The sequence below is a fragment of the Lasioglossum baleicum genome, chromosome 2 (assembly GCF_051020765.1).
Source record: "Lasioglossum baleicum chromosome 2, iyLasBale1, whole genome shotgun sequence".
In the NCBI taxonomy this organism is placed as follows: domain Eukaryota; kingdom Metazoa; phylum Arthropoda; class Insecta; order Hymenoptera; family Halictidae; genus Lasioglossum; species Lasioglossum baleicum.
The window spans coordinates 10,127,042-10,147,097 of NC_134930.1; the positions used below are offsets into that span (position 1 = coordinate 10,127,042).

The window sequence follows — 20,056 nt, forward strand, 5'->3', positions numbered from 1 at the left end:
TATTGAAATTATGAAGTTGTGTGTACATGGAAATTGATTCGATTTTCTTTATCCAACCACATATTGTAATAAAAATTGCACGAAACCTAAATAAATAGAGCCTTGTTGTTTTTGTAATCTAACACGTTTTAATCGCTTTTAGTGCTCGGTTAGGTTTAATGTTACGTAGGAAAAATTCAGACAAATAAATCAATTATTGATTACAGTTATGATACAATTATATGTAGGGGTTCTGAGAGAAAACGGTTCATTGTGATATAAATGGTTTATTAATGTACACGATCAATATTTACATTTAAATTAACGATATGCATATTGAAATTGATTATTGATATAAAAACATGCTGCATATAGTATGAATTTGTCCAGTCTTGTCCATCTATTTGGCTTTAGCAGTTTCATTTACAGTTCGTGTTCCGTTTGTTCGATCTATACAGCGTTTGCTTTAATCCAATTAAGATAAGAAGCTACACGGGTGTAAACAGTAGGGTAGTCGGTCCGAGCGCATCCCATAGCCCACGAAACCAGACCCACGATTTTTCCATTGACAGTCAGTGGACCGCCAGAGTCACTCTGTAACAATAAAGAAAACGTGTTAGTGAAACGATTGATTAAACATTAAGTTTACAAATTAATATTTAATTACATCCTGAACATTATCTTGTCAGAGATTAATTTGCGTGTTCATTAATAAGAGTGTGTCTTTTAAAAATCCGAGAATTAACGTATCAACTTTTCGGAGTAATGGAACCCAAAAGAGATATGAATTTTGTAGACCGTATCAACAATTTTGCGATTCAATTGAATTTTCAAAGTATAAATGTCCCAATTTCCCGAATACTGCACAGTAAATTGGGTTAAATCGATAGAATTCAGTCGGCCAGTGTGTTGGAACTATTGAGTTTCAATCACACACACACAAGTTCAAAGAACAGTAGAAAATTATTCAGAAAATACTCTTCTCTCAGGAACGATTCTCTTTTCCATAGATTTCCATTATCTTTTCCATAGAGTGTAACCAGAGTAGGGCAATAGTCAACTAATATTTAAAAATGACTAATAGTACTTTTGAATATTAGTCATAGCAAGATAGTCATTGGTCAAAACTTTTTGATTAGTTAACGATAACTAATTATTTATATTAATGTATGTTAATCGCACAATAGTGACTGATAACTACAGATTGATGATTGATCATGAACTACTAATTCACTAATAAGCAATAGCTAACGATTACTTAGAGCTGTGACTAACTATTTGTCGTTTAGTTATCACTAACTAATCAAACAGTTTTGACTAATAATTATTTTGCTATGACTAACATTCAAAAGGCTGACTATTAGTCATTTTGAAATATTAGTTGATTATTGCCCTGCTCTAAGTGTGACATGTGCTGTTGTGTCCGATTAAACATTATCTGAACGAAACTTACGTTGCACGATCCTTTCTCGACCTTTGGATCGTACGCGCAAACGTGCGATTCGAAGATGTTGTAGCCGGCCTTGTTGTACATGAGTTTGCAGTAATCCTGGTTAGCGATCAGAATGTTGACACGTTGGAGATGAATGGTTGAGGGCCCGCCTTGCTGCAATTACACGAAGCGTTTCCAATAATTTAAACAGAGATAGAAACGTTACGTTTTAGAACGCGTCTAAAAAGTTGTAAGCGTTAAAATAACCCTTAGTACTCGAGTGGTGACTCAGAGAGAGAGAGATGCACCACTAAAAATTGCTGTGCCATTATTCAAAATATTGTTTACATTATTAAATGTGTTGGTATCTCATCAATAGACTGCGGATCTTTATGTATTTATGGCCAGAATATAAAATTTCACAGAATTCATTACGACTTTTCCTTATTTCGGATCTATAAAGGTTACTACCACTGGAAATACGATTTTATTTGTTCCCAATTTCTTGAAATTTTCCAGCAAAAATTAAAAATTGTGTAAACCGCGGTCTACTCATCAATTACTACAATTATAAGTGTTGTATGACATTCTATTACACATCAATTTCATATCTATAAAATGAAAAAAATCATATAGAATGGAATTATCCTAGGCCGGAAGAAATGTTTACTTTTCAAGTTAAAATAGCTCCGACTGCAAAGGGATAATAAATTCTGTAGGTATTCTATGAAACTTGGTAAAACTGAACCTTATTTACCTTGAGGTTGCCCCATCCGGAAACCGTGGCCTGCGAATTAGGTTGGATGACGTCGTTTGCGGACGGAAGTGGTACGACAGAGATCAGTTTTGATTTCGGGAATGGTTTTTCGACCTGCGACAGTAAAAACGATCGTGTAAATGAATACGCGGAGACGTGAATTACGTTGAAAATGTAAGTACTTATGTTTAATCACCTTGAGCAAAGCAATATCATTTTTCCAAGAGTCGGAGGGGTTGTAGTTCTCGTGCATGATGATTTTCACGATGTCGCGCTCGACGTTTGGTTTCGACAGATTGATCATTCCGGCGACAACTTTGATCCCGGACGGATTTTGGCTGCAAGAAAATGTAGTTACGAGAAAGTCCGCTTCATTTTCTAAAGAAATCACATGTTCGATCAGTGGGCGACATACTCACCCATGGACGCAGTGAGCCGCGGTGATAACATAATTTTCGTTGAGAACCGATCCGCCGCAGAAGTGGAAATTGCTACCTACGTATTGGAGGGACACCTGAAAACAAGAGGAGTCCCTTTTATCGCACAGTTCTGAATAATTTAATTAAATCTGAACAGATAGGATCTCGGTATTTTGGTGCGTTCCTCCATGGCAGAATTCTTTTGTTATTAAAATCCTGCTGCATCAGCATCAAGCAGAACTACTCATCACAAATTGTCATTGCTTGTCTAGCAGTATCGATTCGATCGCTGTGGAATTCAATTGTCGTTCTAGTTGTAACACCTTACAATTCTTATGAGCTTTTCGTATGAAAATCAACACTTTTAAAACGAGAGTGGACGAATAGTAACAAAGAATCTTTTGTGTAACCATTTTTGAGATACGCACATAGAGTTAAATATTATTATATTAAATCTTTAATTTGATATAGCAAATGTCTACGATATGTACAACTGAGATGCTGCATTTTTCTGACATCAGTTTTATGTTGTGCCCTACATTTTCAATGTGGATTGCGAGAGATGAATCGAAGATGCTACGCGGTAGAATTGCAGACTCAGCTGATTCTACTTGCATATACATTATACTCCCGAGTTTCCGTTACACGTTGCATCCTGGAATCCTCATTTACGAGTTTCTCCCTCATCAAATAACCGTAGATTATAACAGGGAAGTACTGGTGCTCACCTGATACGGAATTTCGCCTTCCTTCGCGTTCTCCCCATTCACGATCCTTGGATCGAACCATGGCAGGATTGCGGCTGTGCAAATATAGTAAGGTACACAATACCAAATTAGTACGTACCGATTGTGAACGAACCATCGCTCATTAAGTAGCTCGCGCTGATTACTCTACTTATTAATGCTATTTAACGCGCTTATCGAATCAATGTCCAGGAAGATTGCTTGCGTGCCGAACGCTTTACCAGGCGTAACACGGAAAGCATATATCGACCGAAGATTCGATCAGGTTAGACTTGTTTAATAACATCGAATTCGATTCGGCTCGAATCGCGATACCCGTTTCCCGGAAGAACGTAGTTCAACTTCAACGATTCGAGTTTTGTGAGCACAATCGTTTTATTTTATTTGTACGAATCATTTTCCATCTCACTTTTATCACTTTTCTTCCACCAGTATGTCATACATTGCAAATGAAAATAACTTTAAATCAATCTGCAAGATGGTGACAATTAAGAACGAGATTCTTTCTTTTACATGTTTAATTTTATAAATAAAATGTTTCACATAAATATTAAAAATTTCAGAGGAAGCCGAGAATGAAGTACATGCCATTTGTCATTATTCATTCTAAGATTTTACCGCTTTTCTGCCGCGAATGAAAATTGTCTGATGAAAATTTGTCGGATTGAATGATTGTAAGCTAATATTTGACGTTAGACTGTGCAGATGGAACCGGCGATCAAGTTCATACAATACATAAGTGCGATCGAATTTACTTACCGTTGGACACCGCCAACAGAGTGAATATTGACAAAGTTGACAGAATCATGTTTTCGGCCGTATCGTTTCCCCAGACTGCAATGAATCCGCCTAGTGCACCGTTATTTTATATACTGTGCTTGCTCTTTCAAGATTTCAAGAGATTTCTCAGCTGCATTGATTCAGACTAAGTAGATCTACTGATCTATCTAATCTACAGATTATAATCCGTGATGCATCATTACATACAAAGACTGACAATGTGCGTTTTTTTAGATTTCAACACCTGCTCTTGTTGTTAACACAAAGGCAAACACGAGACAATTATTCAGAATAGCCTTTTACAGATACATACTATAGTAGATATTTTAATTTCGAATCCTTTGTGGTTTTACCCACGATGCGTCACTGACACTTCTGTTCTTTTTTACCTACAGGGTATTTCGTTTCTCTGATGACGGAAATATCTTGTGACGCACTGTAGTTACAAAAAGAAAATTTGTTTACAAAAATTCTTCGCTATGAAGGGTACAATCATATATCTAATTTGTTTGAGGACTGGAATGGTGGGGAGGGGGGGATTTCAAAGTCAAATTAAGTTTTTTAAATGGAATGTCCTGTTTTTCATACCATGAATCGATAGAGTATGAATTTCTGAGTTTAATGGTGTAGCGAGTATAATAGTATAATAGTTCATATGTCCTAAACCTAATAGTTAACGAGACATTATCCAAAGAAGAAAGAACATTGTTTCGATAATATCTCGTTAAGTATTAGGTTTAGGACATACGAAGGTCAACACTATTATACCCAGAATTTGATACTCTATTGGTTTATGGAATAAAAAATAGGACATTCCATTTAAAAAACTTAATATGACTTTGAAAACCCCCCTCCCTCCCCACCATTCTAGTCCTAAAAAAAATTAGACTATATGATTGTACCCTTCATACCGAACAATTTTTGTAAACAATTTTTTTTCGTAACTTCAGTGTGTCATAAGATATTTTCAAATCAAATGAACGAAACACCCTGTACATATATTGTCTAAAAGATTGTCATTTTATCTCTCGTTGATGTTCATTGATGTTCAATGTTGATTGAAAAAAGCGTTATTTATTTATTTCGTAGCACACATGAGTAGACTGCAGATTTTGATTTAAAACGAACATTTTTTACTGAAATTGTAAGACACAACGACATTAATACACTAATGAACGAAATATTGAATTTATTTCTTAAAGAAATATATGTGCTGCAAATTTAATTGCTTTTTCGTAATTGCCCTTTCGTATCGTTTAAAAATTAATTGATTCATGTGAAATGCTTGCTATTGATATAAATGCATCGCAATAAATAAATACTTCAAACATTGTGTAAACTAAAACGTGGAAAGCGTGTAATTAATCTGAAATTTGACAGAGATATATTTTGTAACATTAACTTTGATGTAAAACAAATTTTATTTACCAATTCCCCTTTGTAAACACTCTTTCTGGGAGAGGACTTCATACAAATTTGTTAAAACTTAATATATTGGTTTGTTTTGAAGAATCTGAAAATAGGAAAATAAAGTAGGCAGTGTGAAGAATATGTGTTGAATTATATTTCAATGTTTTTACTTGTTTCATATTCTACTGTGATACCCTCCACGAAATGTAAATAGCATATAAAGTGAATCCTCATATTTTTCACACCAAGTGAAACGTCAAAATTTGTTTTAAATACAGATTGGAATATAACGAAAATTGTGTGAATAATAACATAGACGGAATAATCCGAGAATTGAAATTATTGAAATTATGAATTTGTTTACATGGAAATTGATTCGATAAATTTCTTTATCAAAGCACATATTGTGATAAAAATTGCACGAAATCTAAATAAAAAGAGCCTTGTCGTTTTTGTAATCTAAAACGTTTCAATCGCTTTTAGTGCTCGGTAGGTTTAGTGTTACTTAAGAAAATTTCAGACAAATAAATCGATTGTTGATCACGGTTATGATACAATTTTATGTAGGGGTTCTGAGAGAAAACGGTTCATTGTGATAAATGGTTTATTAATGTACACGATCAATATTTACATTCGAATTAACGATTTCCTTATTTAAATTGATTAATAATATAAAAAAATGCCGCATAGTATAAATTTGTCCAGTCTTGTCAATCTATTATTCGCTTAGCCGCTTCATTTTCAGTTCGTGTTCCGTTTGTTCGGAACAAACATCTATACAGCGTTTGCTTTAATCCAATTAAGATGAGAAGCAACACGGGTGTAAACAGTGGGGTAGTCGGTCAGAGCGCATCCCATAGCCCACGAAACCAGACCCACGATTTTTCCATTGACAGTCAGTGGACCGCCAGAGTCACCCTGTAACAATAAAGAAAACGTGTTGGTGAAACGATTGATTAAACATTAAGTTTATAAATTAATATTTAATTACATCCTGAACATTCTCTTGTCAGAGATTAATTTGCGTGTTCATTAATGAGAGTGTGTGTTTTAAAAATCCGTGAATTAACGTATCAACTTTTCGGAGTAATGGAACCCAAAAGGGATATGAATTTTGTAGACCGTATCAACAATTTTGCGATTCAATTGAATTTTCAAAGTATAAATGTCCCAATTTCCCGAATACTGCACAGTAAATTGGGTTAAATCGATAGAATTCAGTCGGCCAGTGTGTTGGAACCATTGAGTTTCAATCAAGTTCAAAGGACAGTAGAAAATCATTCAGAAAATACTCTTTTCTCAGGAACGATTCTCTTTTCCATAGATTTCCATTATCTTTTCCATAGAGTGTAACCAGAGTAGGGCAATAGTAAACTAATATTTAAAAATAACTAATAGTATTTTTGAATATTAGTTAAATAATTTAAAAATGACTAATAGTATTTTTGAATATTAGTCATAGCAAAATAGTCATTGGTCAAAACTTTTTGATTAGTTAACGATAACTAATTAATAATATTAATGTATGTTAATCGCACAATAGTGACTGATGACTACAGATTGATGACTGATCATGAACTACTAATTCACTAATAAGCAATAGCTAACGATTACTTAGAGCTGTGACTAACTATTTATCGTTTAGTTATCACTAACTAATCAAACAGTTTTGACTAATAACTATTTTGCTATGACTAACATTCAAAAGGACTATTAGTCATTTTGAAATATTAGTTGATTATTGCCCTGCTCTGAGTGTGACATGTGTTGTTGTGTCCGATTAAACATTATCTGAACGAAACTTACGTTGCACGATCCTTTCTCGACCTTTGGATCGTACGCGCAAACGTGCGATTCGAAGATGTTGTAGCCGGCCTTGTTGTACATGAGTTTGCAGTAATCCTGGTTAGCGATCAGAATGTTGACACGTTGCAGATGAATGGTTGTGGGTCCTCCTTGCTGCAATTATACGAAGCGTTTCCAATAAATTAAACAGTGATAGAAACTTTACCTTTTAGAAAGAGTGTCTAAAAGTTGCAAGCGTTGAAAATAACCCGAGCACTCGAGTGGTGACTCTGAGAGAGAGAGAGAGAGAGGCACCACTAAAAATTGCTGTACATACCATTATTCAAAATATTGTTTACATTATTAAATGTGTTGGTATCTCAGCAATAGACTGCGGATCTTTATGTATTTATGGCCAGAATATAAAATTTCACAGAATTCATTACGACTTTTCCTTATTTCGGATCTATAAAGATTACTACCACTGGAAATACGATTTATTTGTTTCCAATTTCTTGAAATTTTCCAGCAAAAATTAGAAAATTCCATAAACATCCGCAGTCTACGAATGGTATTGTACGATACCTAGAATGGAACTAATCCCGGTCGGATGAAATGTTTAATTTTCAAGTTAAATTAGCTCCGACTGCAAAGGGATAATAAATCCACTCGGTATTCTATGAAACTTAGTAAAACTGAACATTATTTACCCTGAGTCTGCCCCATCCGGAAACCGTGGCCTGCGAATTAGGTTGGATGACGTCGTTTGCGGACGGAAGTGGTACGAAAGAGATCAGTTTTGATTTCGAGAATGGTTTTTCGACCTGCGACAATGAAAACGATCGTGTAAATGATTACGCGTAGTCGTGAATTACGTTAAAAATGTAAGTATGTTTAATCACCTTGAGCAAAGCAATATCATTTTTCCAAGAGTCGCGGGAGTTGTAGTTCTCATGCGTGATGATTTTCACGATGTCGCGCTCGACGTTCGGTTTCGACAGATTGATCGTTCCGGCAACAACTTTGATCCCGGACGGATTTTTGCTGCAAGAAAACATAGTTACGAGAAAACCCGCTTCATTTCCCAAAGAAATCAGATGCTCGATCCGCGGGCGACATACTCACCCCTCGACACAGTGAGCCGCGGTGATAACATAATTTTCGCTGAGAACCGATCCGCCGCAGAAGTGGAAATCGCTACCTTTGTTTTGGAGGGACACCTGAAAACAAGAGAAGCCCTTTTTATCGCACAGTTTCGAATAATTTAATTAAATCTGAGCAGAGAGAAACTCTGTATTTTCGTTCGTTCCTCCATGGCAGAATTCTTTTGTTTTTAAAATCCTGTTGCAACAGCATCAAGCAGAACCAATCATTACAAACTGTCATTGCTTGTTGTGGAATTCAATTGTCATTCTAGTTGTAACACCTTACAATTCTTATGAGCTTTTCGTATGAAAATCAACACTTTTAAAACGAGAGTGGACGAATAGTAACAAAGAATCTTTTGTGTAACAATTTTTGAAATACACACAAGAGTTAAATATTGTTATATTAAATCTTTAATTTGATATAGCAAATGTCTACGATATGTACAACTGAGATGCTGCATTTTTCTGACACCAGTTTTACGTTGTGCCCTACATTTTCAATGTGGATTGCGAGAGATGAATCGAAGATCCTACGCGGTAGAATTGCAGACTTAGCTGATTCTACTTGCATATACATTATACTCCCGCGTCTCCATTACACGTTGCATTCTGGAATCCTCATTTACGAATTTCTCCCTCATCAAATAACCATAGATTATAACAGGGACATACTGGTGCTCACCTGATACGGAATGTCGCCTTCCTTCGCGTCCTCTCCGTTCACGATCCTTGGATCGAACCATGGCAGGATTGCGGCTGTGCAAATATAGTAAGGTACACAATACCAAATTAGTACGTACCGATTGTGAACGAACCATCGCTCATTAAGTAGCTCGCGCTGATTACTCTACTTATTAATGCTATTTAACGCGCTTATCGAATCAATGTCCAGGAAGATTGCTTGCGTGCCGAACGCAGTATCAGGCATAACACGGAAAGCATACATCGACCGAAGATTCGATCAGATTAGACTTGTTTAATAACATCGAATTCGATTCGGCTCGAATCGCGATACCCGTTTCCCGGAAGAACGTGTTTCAACTTCAACGATTCGAGTTTTGTGAGCACAATCGTTTTATTTTATTTGTACGAATCATTTTCCATCTCACTTTTGTCACTTTTCTTCCACCAGTATGTCATACATTGCAAATGAAAATAACTTTAAACCAATATGGAAGATGGTGACAATTAAGAACGAGATTCTTTCTTTTACATGTTTAATTTTATAAATAAAATGCTTCACATAAATATTAAAAATTTCAGAGGAAACAGAGAATGAAATACATGCCATTTGTCATTATTCATTCTAAGATTTTACCGCTTTTCTGCCGCGAATGAAAATTGTATGATGAAAATGTCTCGGATTGAATGATTGTAAGCTAATATTTGACGTTAGACTGAGCAGAAGGAACCGGCGATCAAGTTCATACAATACATAAGCGATCGGATTTACTTACCGTTGGACACCGCCAATAGAGTGAATATTGACAAAGTTGACAGAATCATGTTTCCGGCCGTATCGTTTCCCCAGACTGCAATGGATCCGCCCAGTGCACCGTTATTTTATATACTGTGTTTGGTCTTTCAAAATTTCAAGTGGTTTCTCAGCTCCATTCGTTCAGATTAGATAGATCTGCAATCCGTGTTGAGTCAATACATGGATTTAGCGACCGATTCAGATTATTATGATTAAATTTATTTCTGATAACACTTCTGAATGACCTGATGTCTCGAATCAACGCAGCACCGGTATGTACCCTGTTTCCGTTCGACAGTGTTTACACAATGTGTGTTTTTTAGATTCCAACACCCGCTCTTCTTGTTAACACGAAGGCAAACACGAGGCAATTATTCAGGATAGCTTTTAACAGATTTAATAAATATTTCAATTTCAAATCCTGTTGGTTTTTTCCAACGATACGTCACTGACACTTCTGTTTTTTCTTACATATATTGTCTAAACAATTGTCATTTTATCTCTCGTTAATGTTGATTGATGTTCGTTGATGTTCGTTTATTTTCAATGTTGATTGAAAAAAGCGTTATTTATTTATTTGGAGCAGAAATTGCAGAAATTGTAAGCTCTGCTGAAATTGTAAGACAAGCGATATTTAATATTTTTTCAGTTCCTTAGTCGATTCTTCGCTAGCAACAATGATATTGATAACGATTGATCGTTAAGCGAAAAATTATCTCGAGCACAATCTTTCTTTTCGTATTATTACTGACAAAAAAAGCATTGAAATCTCTTCTGATTTTGCACAGTCATTGATGCACGTGTTAAAAGTTGTCAGTTGGCGAGGTATTGCTATAATAATTGTTCAAGAAAGAAAACTTCTCAAATGTGCAAGTTGTGTAATTCACGTCCACGTTATTGTACAATGATATTTAAGAAAGTTAAATTCTGTTTTGTAATGGTTCTGTTCGTAATTGGTCGTCTGCCTAGTAGCTATCGAAACATGTTTTGGAAACATTATTTACTCGTTTTTTAGTGACCACTGATTTCGTGGTGAGCTGGCTGGGATTTTCTTCGACGCACGCGTTCGGATTTTCTGTTTCATAAGATCCTAATCGCATTTGACAGACACTTGATAAATAAATGCTGGCCCGATAAGGCCGCTTCAAATAATGATCGTGATTGCATCAAAAGAATCATTTATCGTATGCTGGCTTAGATCTTTATTGGTTTCTACCGTCTAAGTTTGATAATATAATTGATACTGTCCTAACAATTTTATTTCTAACCACAATCGTGGACTGAAATTCAACTGTTTCGAAACTAAACTGAAAAAAATATTAGTTGTCCTATATTATGTTGTGAACTATCTATCCTTTTATTCTCCAAATACAAATTATTATTCCTCGACGAAAAATGGCTGTACTTTCTTAATCATTTGTATAAGAGGAATAATTGCAATTAATTAATACTGTTTTTTACGGTTTCATATGAATCAAACGGCCTGACTAATTAAACTGCATGACGTCAAAGATCATATTGTTCCAGCGGAAACGTGCTCGATTTGTTTCGGTATCGCGAGTCGCGAGATCGGATTATTACGGTACTTGAACTTTTGTTTTTCTAATGCCTATCCGATAGTACACGTTGCAAACGAGAAATTCTTGGAGTGGTATAATTAAATTCCGATGCAGGATATGGACCGATATAATCTTTCAAGTATTCTTCGCTGCGCAATTCAGTAGTCTTGATGGATACAATGTGCTACTGATAATGTGGAACACTGATAACTGCGCCGTATCGATAAGTTTCGACAATGCTTATATTCATACCAAGTCATTGTGACACACGCTGCTATATTCGTAAAACAAATAAAGCTCGAGAGACTGATCGTCTATATTTTTTTTTTCGGTGTCGGTATAATGTGTTTTATAGACCAACGATAAGTTCTCGTAACTTCTCAGCCATTAACGGTTAATTAATTAATTAACACATTATCGACCGGTGATTATTGCTTAATTTTGAAAAATCTATGCTTCATGGCTAAACACTTTTTAATGGAACCATCAATAGTAACAGCAATTTTCATTGTGAACTAATAACTCGCCCTCAATAACGTTATCTATTAGTTTCATTGAAGATTGCAATGTGAAAGAAAATTTCTGTGCTTTCTTTTGGTACAGCAATCTTATTGAAAATCCTATTAATAGGCTTCCGGTAGGTAAAGTGTTAACATTAATTTAATTTCGAGAAATTTTTTGAATGAGCCAATCCCATTACATTTTTATTATTTTATCTACAACATTTTTCTACAATATCTGATAAAATGTGAAAGAAAGCTGACTCACATTATTGGCGTATTAGCTTAAGCAGAGTCGGTAGAATCGCCAGATTGAGATTTTTATCCCTACTGTACCTCCCCCTCTACACCGTTACTCCCCTACGCTACCGTCACGGCCTGGTCACGTGACGCCTTCCATCTCTGTCGTGTATGTGTCACAATGTCACGTGAGTAATCCAGAGTAAGGCAGAGAGAGGGTAACTTTTTCCCCTCCATTCGAGTAAATGTCCCTCATTTGGCGACTCTGAGTTCAAGTAAAGATGTTTCTGATAGGTGTATACAAATGTTTTAATCTTTCTTCAACCTCCTTTCATTTATATACGTCGTACAAGCTACATTACACTACGATAATGAAACTGGTTAATTAGACACATCGATAGCGAAAAATAATCGCACGAAAAGGCCATTGTAATTCTAAGTTATTCTGCACGACCGAGCGAAGAAGATTTTTGGGGTATACGTCGAGGGATACGTCTGTTTCTCTTTAAATGGCTCACCCGGTATATTATAAGAACATTTTAAAATTATTACCATTAATTTTCATCCGAAAATACATCAGAAATTTCTTCTTCGGATAATGTTTCTTCTTCATTCGAGGCCAAGCGCGTACGCGAAACGCTACTAAACGCTTAATACTAAATTAGCTATAAAATTTCAATCCGGACATAGTCGGAATCCAATTTTGTTGGCTTATCATCATAAATCTTTACCGAATGTAATCAGACCAAAAAGAGCATCCAGGCTCACACAGAACTATAACAAAATCGTCAATAAAGTTTTGTGATCGTAAAAAAAACTTACAGAATTATTGGTAATGTTCAAATATTAATAACTATACTAATTTAGATGATAACAAAATGAAATCTGTGCGAAAGTGCAGCTCTGTACACCTACCTGAGAAACTTTTGTAATACAAGCTTTACACAATTTTCCTTAAAAAAAGCGCGCCTTAAATTCTCTCGACTTTCCATGAAGTTTACTACTTCACGGGTGTACAAATAGAAAAAGCAACATTGAAGCCTTATTATTATACACAAGTATATTATTATACACAAAAATTTAGAAATCGACTTTTTCCACTTTTTCAGGCCAAATAGACCCCACTTTGCGTCGGCCTCCGATCCGCTCGATCACAATCAGATTCGCGCTGTGATTAAGAAACGATTCGGAGAGCTGAAAAATTCACGGTGTTTGCTCATTCTGACATCGCGCGGAAAATAATTAAATGGAGTTGTGAAGTCTGGGTTGAAGCTCGTCTTTTCAACCAATTGCAGATGCTTCGTTAAACGTATAATTGCACTTCACCAGATTAATCCTTTTTCGGATCCAACGGTCTTCCTCTTTTTTTTCGATTCTCCCCGCGCCCCGGTCTTTACTCTTTTTGACCTTTGAATTATCCGTAGTATATCGTGGCTCTTAAAGTATCGACTTTCTACAAAAGCGCAGGCGGAACGAACGATTCAAAGGTTGACCGAGGAAAACGAGGACTTTCGAGTGGAGTGGCCGTGTGAATTATTCGAGTGCGCAGTTTTCTTCCCTTTTCGCGGTGGTGGTACAGATAGAGAAAGAGAGAGAGAGAGAGAGAGAGAGGGCCTCATGGAAAACTGGAACGAGAAATGTCATTCCGCTGGGACACGGTTCCTTAAAGGGTGCTCAGGAAATTCGTCGGTTCTCCTCTACCGCGATACACTCGACAGAATATGGCGTAATGCGTTTCACGTTAAACAGAGACTGCTCTCTGATTACTTACCTGCGAACCCGACGTAGCGTCATCCGCGTGTTGCAAACGGATTGACAAAATTGCAATCGCGCAAGTACGCTTCGTCGCACACTACGGGCTAATTTCTCTCGAAAAGCAGACCAAAATTGAATTTTATATTCAGTCGGTGTACAAAGTATTCGTACATATTAAAAAATCGAATTACTTTTTCAAGATTGGACCCAATAGCTTGAATTTCTTTTCAGACGTTAGAAGGATTAATTTACTAGCTAATGTGTAAATAATTTTTCTTAAAAATTGTTATTGGTCGCAATTGCGAAGGAAATAGTAAATGTCACGATTTTTAAATTGTTCATGTGTACATGTAATGAAAATTTAGAAGGAGCCTTTGGTAGATCTAAATAAGTTATATACTTGTACAAAGTTTCATCGAAATATTTGAAAATTTCAGCATACTATTATGTATATTGTTTTCAACTTACTGAAGATAATAGGGAAGAAAATAAATTTCTATTTCACTCCCGTTTGATTGCAATTCAGGTAAGAAATTTTTATTTTGCATAAAGATCCGCAGTCTAGTTATAATTTAGTAAATGAAACGATTTGCTAAGAAACTCAGTGGGCGTTAAATTCATGAATTTTTCTTGAACTTCAGTATGTATTTAATTGTGGGACAGAGGATTGGAATTTTGGAAAATAAACTACAGGAAATGATGCTTTATTCATCTACACCAATCAGTTAATAACAACATTTTCTCGCGTTTCAACCCACTGACCGGCGTGCTAAAAATGTTATAAGTTAAAAACTAAGGTCCACCCTAGTGAGCAAAGCCTTAAATTCGCGGGATAATTCGTTAAGCATCGGGTTCCTTGAAGCGGACCGTGTAATTTGCATAAACGACCGCAGTGTGGTAATCGCAAAACGATCGTAGAAAGGGGCACATTGATCCTTCTCGGTTCACCGGGTGCCACCGGAAATGGGAGCAACACGTGAGCCTCTCTCTCGAGAGAGAGGATGGCGTATTGATCCTTACAGCACCACCTGACCTCCTATCCTTTTTCAACTGGCTACATTATCCTTCCTAAATCTGGCGTCGGTGGCCTTATAATTGCATTTGGATTGATCGCGTGAACTGTCCGTTTACATTCTGGGTTCAACGAGGCGGCGGCCTGGTCGGGTAAAACTATAAAAATGTCTGCGACGGTTCGGCCGTGGGGCTGCGAATGGTTCCAATCGTACACCACGCGGCAGAGACCGGGCAAGTCCATTTTCTAGCGAAATCCTGTTGGGATTTCACGTGCTTTCATACTGATAATCTTGATTGTTTGATGCAAGAGTTACATAATTTTCAAAATCAACACTTCAAACGGCAAATATTAAGAATTCCTGGTATAGAAAATCATTTTATATTGCTTCTTATTTATATATTTCAAAGCAACGTTGTAAGTTTTCGTAACAGAGTTCCACATATGACTGTTAACAACGCTGGTACTTCCAGTAAGACCGACGAATGACCACAGTGCACTGTAAATAGTGTTTTATTAAAATTTTCGTTACGAGTAAGTATAATTTATCGCTTTATAACTTAATTTCGGACTGTACTACAGATGTAATAAATGCCTATATGTTTAATTATAAAACAAATAGCCTGTTTAACGTTTACTTCTTACTGTGCCAATGACTGTACTATTTTTCTTACGATTGTTGTTCACTGAATATATTTTATAATAACAGATTTATAACTCGTAAAACTGTTTGATTTTGCTGAAGAATCTCTATTAGCTTATAATAACAGCAAGTTAACACGTTCGCTGCCAACAACGACTTATCTCGTAGATCGAAGTTTGTGTTTAGGCTGTCATGAAACATTTTATCGCAAAAACCGACTACGATATAACTCGTATAATTAATAAGGCAATTAAAAATTATCTAAATTCCAATATCTTTCCCATAAATACATGTTTTGTATTTTTATTTTACAATTAATTAAAATTTGTTGGCGTGGTGGAATCGTTTTTGAAAATGTCACTCGGCAGCGAATGTGTTAAGCTTGTTTAAACATTTCAAAATAAAAAGATAAAATGATTTTTATTATGATTTTGGCTTAGGGGTGCCAATCATTGTACAGTTTACCCTATTTGGTTTTTCCACCAATGTACAATGATTCAATTAAAAGTTATTTTCTCACAGTTTTCAGCTTATTTGGGGTTTTAATTGTTAGAACACTAGCCAGTTTTGTATTGCAGATTACAGCTTATACTTTTATTAGAAACTTTCATAACTTCACTTTGTCTTCATTTTATAAATCTGAGCTTTGCGTAACTCTCGTCGCATACATAAAATGTATGGCAAAGCAAACGAAAAAGTGCTTTTGGGACTCTGCGTTATTCTTAATTATAGTGGATTCGCATAGCTACCAAGATTAAAGCTTTGCACTCCGAAGTATTTTCCAATTTCAGACGTTTCAGTAAACAAAAAATCAAAAAATGTCGAGTGTGACTCGACATAGGGTTGCTGCGATGAAAACTGACAAAGGAGTGCAAAGGGTTAATAGTTTGTTTCTGAAAAATGCCAAGACGAAGAACCTTCTAAAATAAATATGATAGCGTTTTGTGTAACGAGTTAATTGGGGTGCAATGTGAGGTGCAATGTGAGGTAGTTCCCCTTAATAGAAGGCCGTAAATTAGTGAGGCCCCACAAGGTTAGGTCAATTATGTCTCGGCTCTCCATTTAGCTGAACTCCATAGTGCATTCCTCATCTTTCACACATCGATTAAAACTTGCGTTGGAATTTTTTCATCAGGTAAAGCACATAAAATTTCATACGATTCGTTTGTTGACATTACATAAATAAATGTACACGTTGGCAATCACCGGTTGAGTCAGTAACAACTCTGCATTCGCTATTACACCCTTTCTCGTTGAGGGTTTTGTCAAAAAATATTAGAAATATATTCTTTACAGAACTAGATCATAGATCAATGTCATAAATACTGAACGAAAATATAGACCTATTGATCTTTTGTTTTTCTAAAAATTGACACCTTGACAGAAGCAACAAACCCAACAATTCCATAAAATCAAAGTAATTTATCCAGTAAAATAAAAATTAAAGATGTATAATAGTCTCTCGACATTGTTGCACGTTGCAGGGAGTTAAAAGATCAGTACAATCGATCATATGCATTTATGACAAACATTTATAGATGAAATGCAAAACAGGAAAGCCACGTAAACAATTCAAAAATTCCTCTATCGTACTACTTCCAACTTATTAAAATGATTGAAAAAATAAACAAATGTATGTATGTAGCTCCTGTATCTTGCAATTTATACACAACACTTTTTAATCTGCATAAATATCCGCAGTCTAGTGATCATATTTTACGAACAGTAGTACACTCACGATGTTCGTTCGAGTTGATTAAACTATAGCGTTGTATCATTAGCTGTGGATGGAATTGCGTAGGTGGAATCCATGATGACCGTTCTCCTTTTCTTTCGAGCTCGAAATAACGATCGGACGAGCTCGGAAAAATTTAGTGACACGACGCACAGTGGGACCTTTCGTCCAAATCGGAGACAAAATCAAAGAACTTTCGATAGAACTGAGGTAGAGCGATGAAATTTTTTTATAAAATTAAAGCTAAAACTTTTCAGAATATGGGAAAAATAGGGAGATTATGGTACGAACGTTTTTTAACCTTGAGAAAATTCGTTAAACATGTAGAATTTCAAGAAATCGATTTTGCAATATCCTGAGGCCGCAGACAAATTTTGAGATCAGATTTGAAATCGGCGTGAAAAAATCTACAGAAAATGAGATGTAGCATGTTAAAAAAAAAATTTTTCCGCACGTGGTAAAAAACTGCAATTTTCTTGAAATTGTGAAAGTTTAACGAATTTTCTCAAGGTTATAAAACGTTTGTACAATAATCTCCCTATTTCAGCTTTAATTTTTAAAAAATTTCATCGCTCTACCTCATTTCTATCGAAAGTTCTTTGATTTTGTCTCCGATTTGGACGAAAGGTCCCACTGTGCGACGCGAATAACACCGAAAATTCATTGAAAGTCTCTTTTATCGGGAGTTCAGCTCTATGTATAGTATATCTATAACTATACATATAGTTATAGATATACTATACATACACACATATATGTACGTATACATGACGGACATATCGAAAGTAATCTTCTTCTGTTATTAAGGCCGAGACCACGATTTACGAGCGTTTGACGTGTGTATTTACGGATCGATAGTTCGTATCGGACACAGGATTTTCTATGTTCCTTCGATTTGATTGTCACGATCGCCGGACGTTGTAATACGACGAAACGGGATTGCACAGGAGCGACTACAGTTTATTTCATATCGAAAGAAGCTTTGTCATTTCCTGACAAATCTATTTGCCCAACGCTTCCCTTCTGTCAACGCGCATTCAATTCTCGAATACAGCGACTGGCGTAATTGTTGAAACGTGTTGTTGTGTAAACGTGGCACAAACGACTTCAGTCTTTTAGCGGAGCTAGAAAGTTTGTTTTAATAGAGCCCAGATAGCACACGACGTCTTCAAGACGTACATTTTACTTCTATTTTAGGACTGAAAGTCTTACGTCCTAAAAAGACGTCTTTACGACACCATAAACAGTGTGGTTTTATACACCCATAATCTATTCAGCAGTATGAGCATTGGTATTATTTCATTTCATAATTTCATCGAAATCTACAAGCATTTAAAAATTGTGAAAATCGTATTTTTGCACGACTTTTGATATCAGTGTCTGTTTAAAATCCACAGAATCGTACATCTCCCGATGCATGTCGTTTTTTCCTGCGTCAACTGATTTAGATGAAATTCTCAGTATGCGTATAACCAACGCAGATCTACAAAATATATATTTTAAATTTTCATTAAGGGCTCGAATAAAAAAGTTTAAAAAATGCTTTTTTTATTTTTGCATGTAGTCTTATAAATTATAATTTTTGGGAAATTTTCTTGCGTATCATTTCGTACACCAATGCTTCTAATTGATTATCAAGAAATCAGATCGTTTGGTACAATTACAAAAAAGTTATTCTGTTTTAAAGGGCGTACGAATACTTTTTGCACTCACCGTATGTTATTAATCTCCTTTAAACCGAGATGAAATACTATTTTGGTTTTGTTAATGTATAGTTATTGGAGAATACGTAGTAGGCATACAAGAGATATAATTTTTTTCCTTTTTTAGGAAATCCGAACTACAAGGAGAGTTCTAATCACTGAAACCGTAAAATAAATCGTAGGGCAAGGGGTAAGGAAGTCGAAACATTTTTCGGACACACTGTGTACATTGGGTTGAGAGTGAAAAGTTCATCGTTACGAAATCCTTCGTCATCATTCGCGAAAAACGCCTGTTGCGTATATTTCACTTGTTCGTTGCTTATTCCGAGGAATGGGGCGGAGCAATGCAAACTCGGTCGTTTGTCAGGATCCTAAACGACATAGAGATTTCTACAGTGAAACCGTTATTGCTTGCCAAGCAGTATGCAATCGTGCGGGTCATTCGCGATAGATAATACAAGCCCGATTGCATGCAACAAAGGCTGCGTCCGTTGGACGTCTTTTTTCATTACACCCGCGTCTCGTTAGCAAAGTTTAACTGGCGTAAATATCGTTCCGCCACGGGCCCGTTGATGCAACTTCTCTAAATGATATTTACCCCCGCCGAACTCGTAATCCAATTATTCGTTTTGCGTCATGCAAATAGTTTTTCCCGTGGCAAGCACAACAAAGATTTTCTCCTTTCAACACTCTTTTCCTTGTCAAAAAGTTCAAATTGCGTTCTTTCCGACGAGATTTTAATTCGATCTTCAGATTTTTACAGCTTTGTGATGAAACTGTAAAACTTTGCGAAGTTCAGCGAGAATTTAGTAGAATTTTCAACGTAGAGCAAATGTGTCTATTGCTTCGGGCGTTCGTTTTACTGTGGTATTCCAGCGCCCGCTCTAGTGGTTACGTCGCCCCGGACAAAAAGACAAGAATTGACGCCCCTTAAGAATATATATATTTTAAAAATAAAGGTACATATTTTTTATCT

General features: G+C 35.9%; 3 protein-coding genes across 4 annotated transcripts in view; 1 reads left to right on the plus strand and 2 right to left on the minus strand.

The window, feature by feature from the left end:
• Hwt (SH2 domain-containing adapter heavyweight) overlaps positions 1 to 20,056 on the plus strand; it is a 377,169-nt gene that overhangs the window by 41,402 nt on the left and 315,711 nt on the right. The gene's annotated exons all lie outside the window — the stretch shown is intronic.
• On the minus strand, positions 155 to 3,458 carry LOC143219399 (trypsin-1-like). The gene is made up of 7 exons (XM_076445412.1): positions 3,434 to 3,458; positions 3,316 to 3,389; positions 2,588 to 2,682; positions 2,365 to 2,506; positions 2,169 to 2,282; positions 1,433 to 1,585; positions 155 to 573 (listed from the first exon to the last, which is right to left on the minus strand). Exons 1-7 carry the CDS (start codon positions 3,456 to 3,458, stop codon positions 430 to 432), a joined length of 747 nt encoding a protein of 248 aa, XP_076301527.1. The 3' UTR covers positions 155 to 429.
• Positions 6,112 to 9,281, minus strand: LOC143219406 (chymotrypsin-2-like). Its single transcript, XM_076445417.1, has 7 exons — positions 9,257 to 9,281; positions 9,139 to 9,212; positions 8,434 to 8,528; positions 8,211 to 8,352; positions 8,019 to 8,132; positions 7,330 to 7,482; positions 6,112 to 6,441 (listed from the first exon to the last, which is right to left on the minus strand). The coding sequence occupies exons 1-7, from the start codon at positions 9,279 to 9,281 to the stop codon at positions 6,298 to 6,300; spliced, it is 747 nt and encodes a 248-aa protein (XP_076301532.1). The 3' UTR covers positions 6,112 to 6,297.

Excerpts from the sequence above, each read along its gene's own strand:
- LOC143219406 (XM_076445417.1), bottom strand. The coding sequence starts at position 9,281 with ATGAGCGATGGTTCGTTCACAATCG. Across the intron at positions 8,529-9,138 it reads AAGGCGACATTCCGTATCAG|GTGTCCCTCCAAAACAAAGG; the intron begins GTGAGCACCAGT and ends TCTTGTTTTCAG. Across the intron at positions 7,483-8,018 it reads CCGGATGGGGCAGACTCAGG|CAAGGAGGACCCACAACCAT; the intron begins GTAAATAATGTT and ends GTATAATTGCAG.
- LOC143219399 (XM_076445412.1), bottom strand. The coding sequence starts at position 3,458 with ATGAGCGATGGTTCGTTCACAATCG. Across the intron at positions 2,683-3,315 it reads AAGGCGAAATTCCGTATCAG|GTGTCCCTCCAATACGTAGG; the intron begins GTGAGCACCAGT and ends TCTTGTTTTCAG. Across the intron at positions 574-1,432 it reads TCGAGAAAGGATCGTGCAAC|AGTGACTCTGGCGGTCCACT; the intron begins GTAAGTTTCGTT and ends TTATTGTTACAG.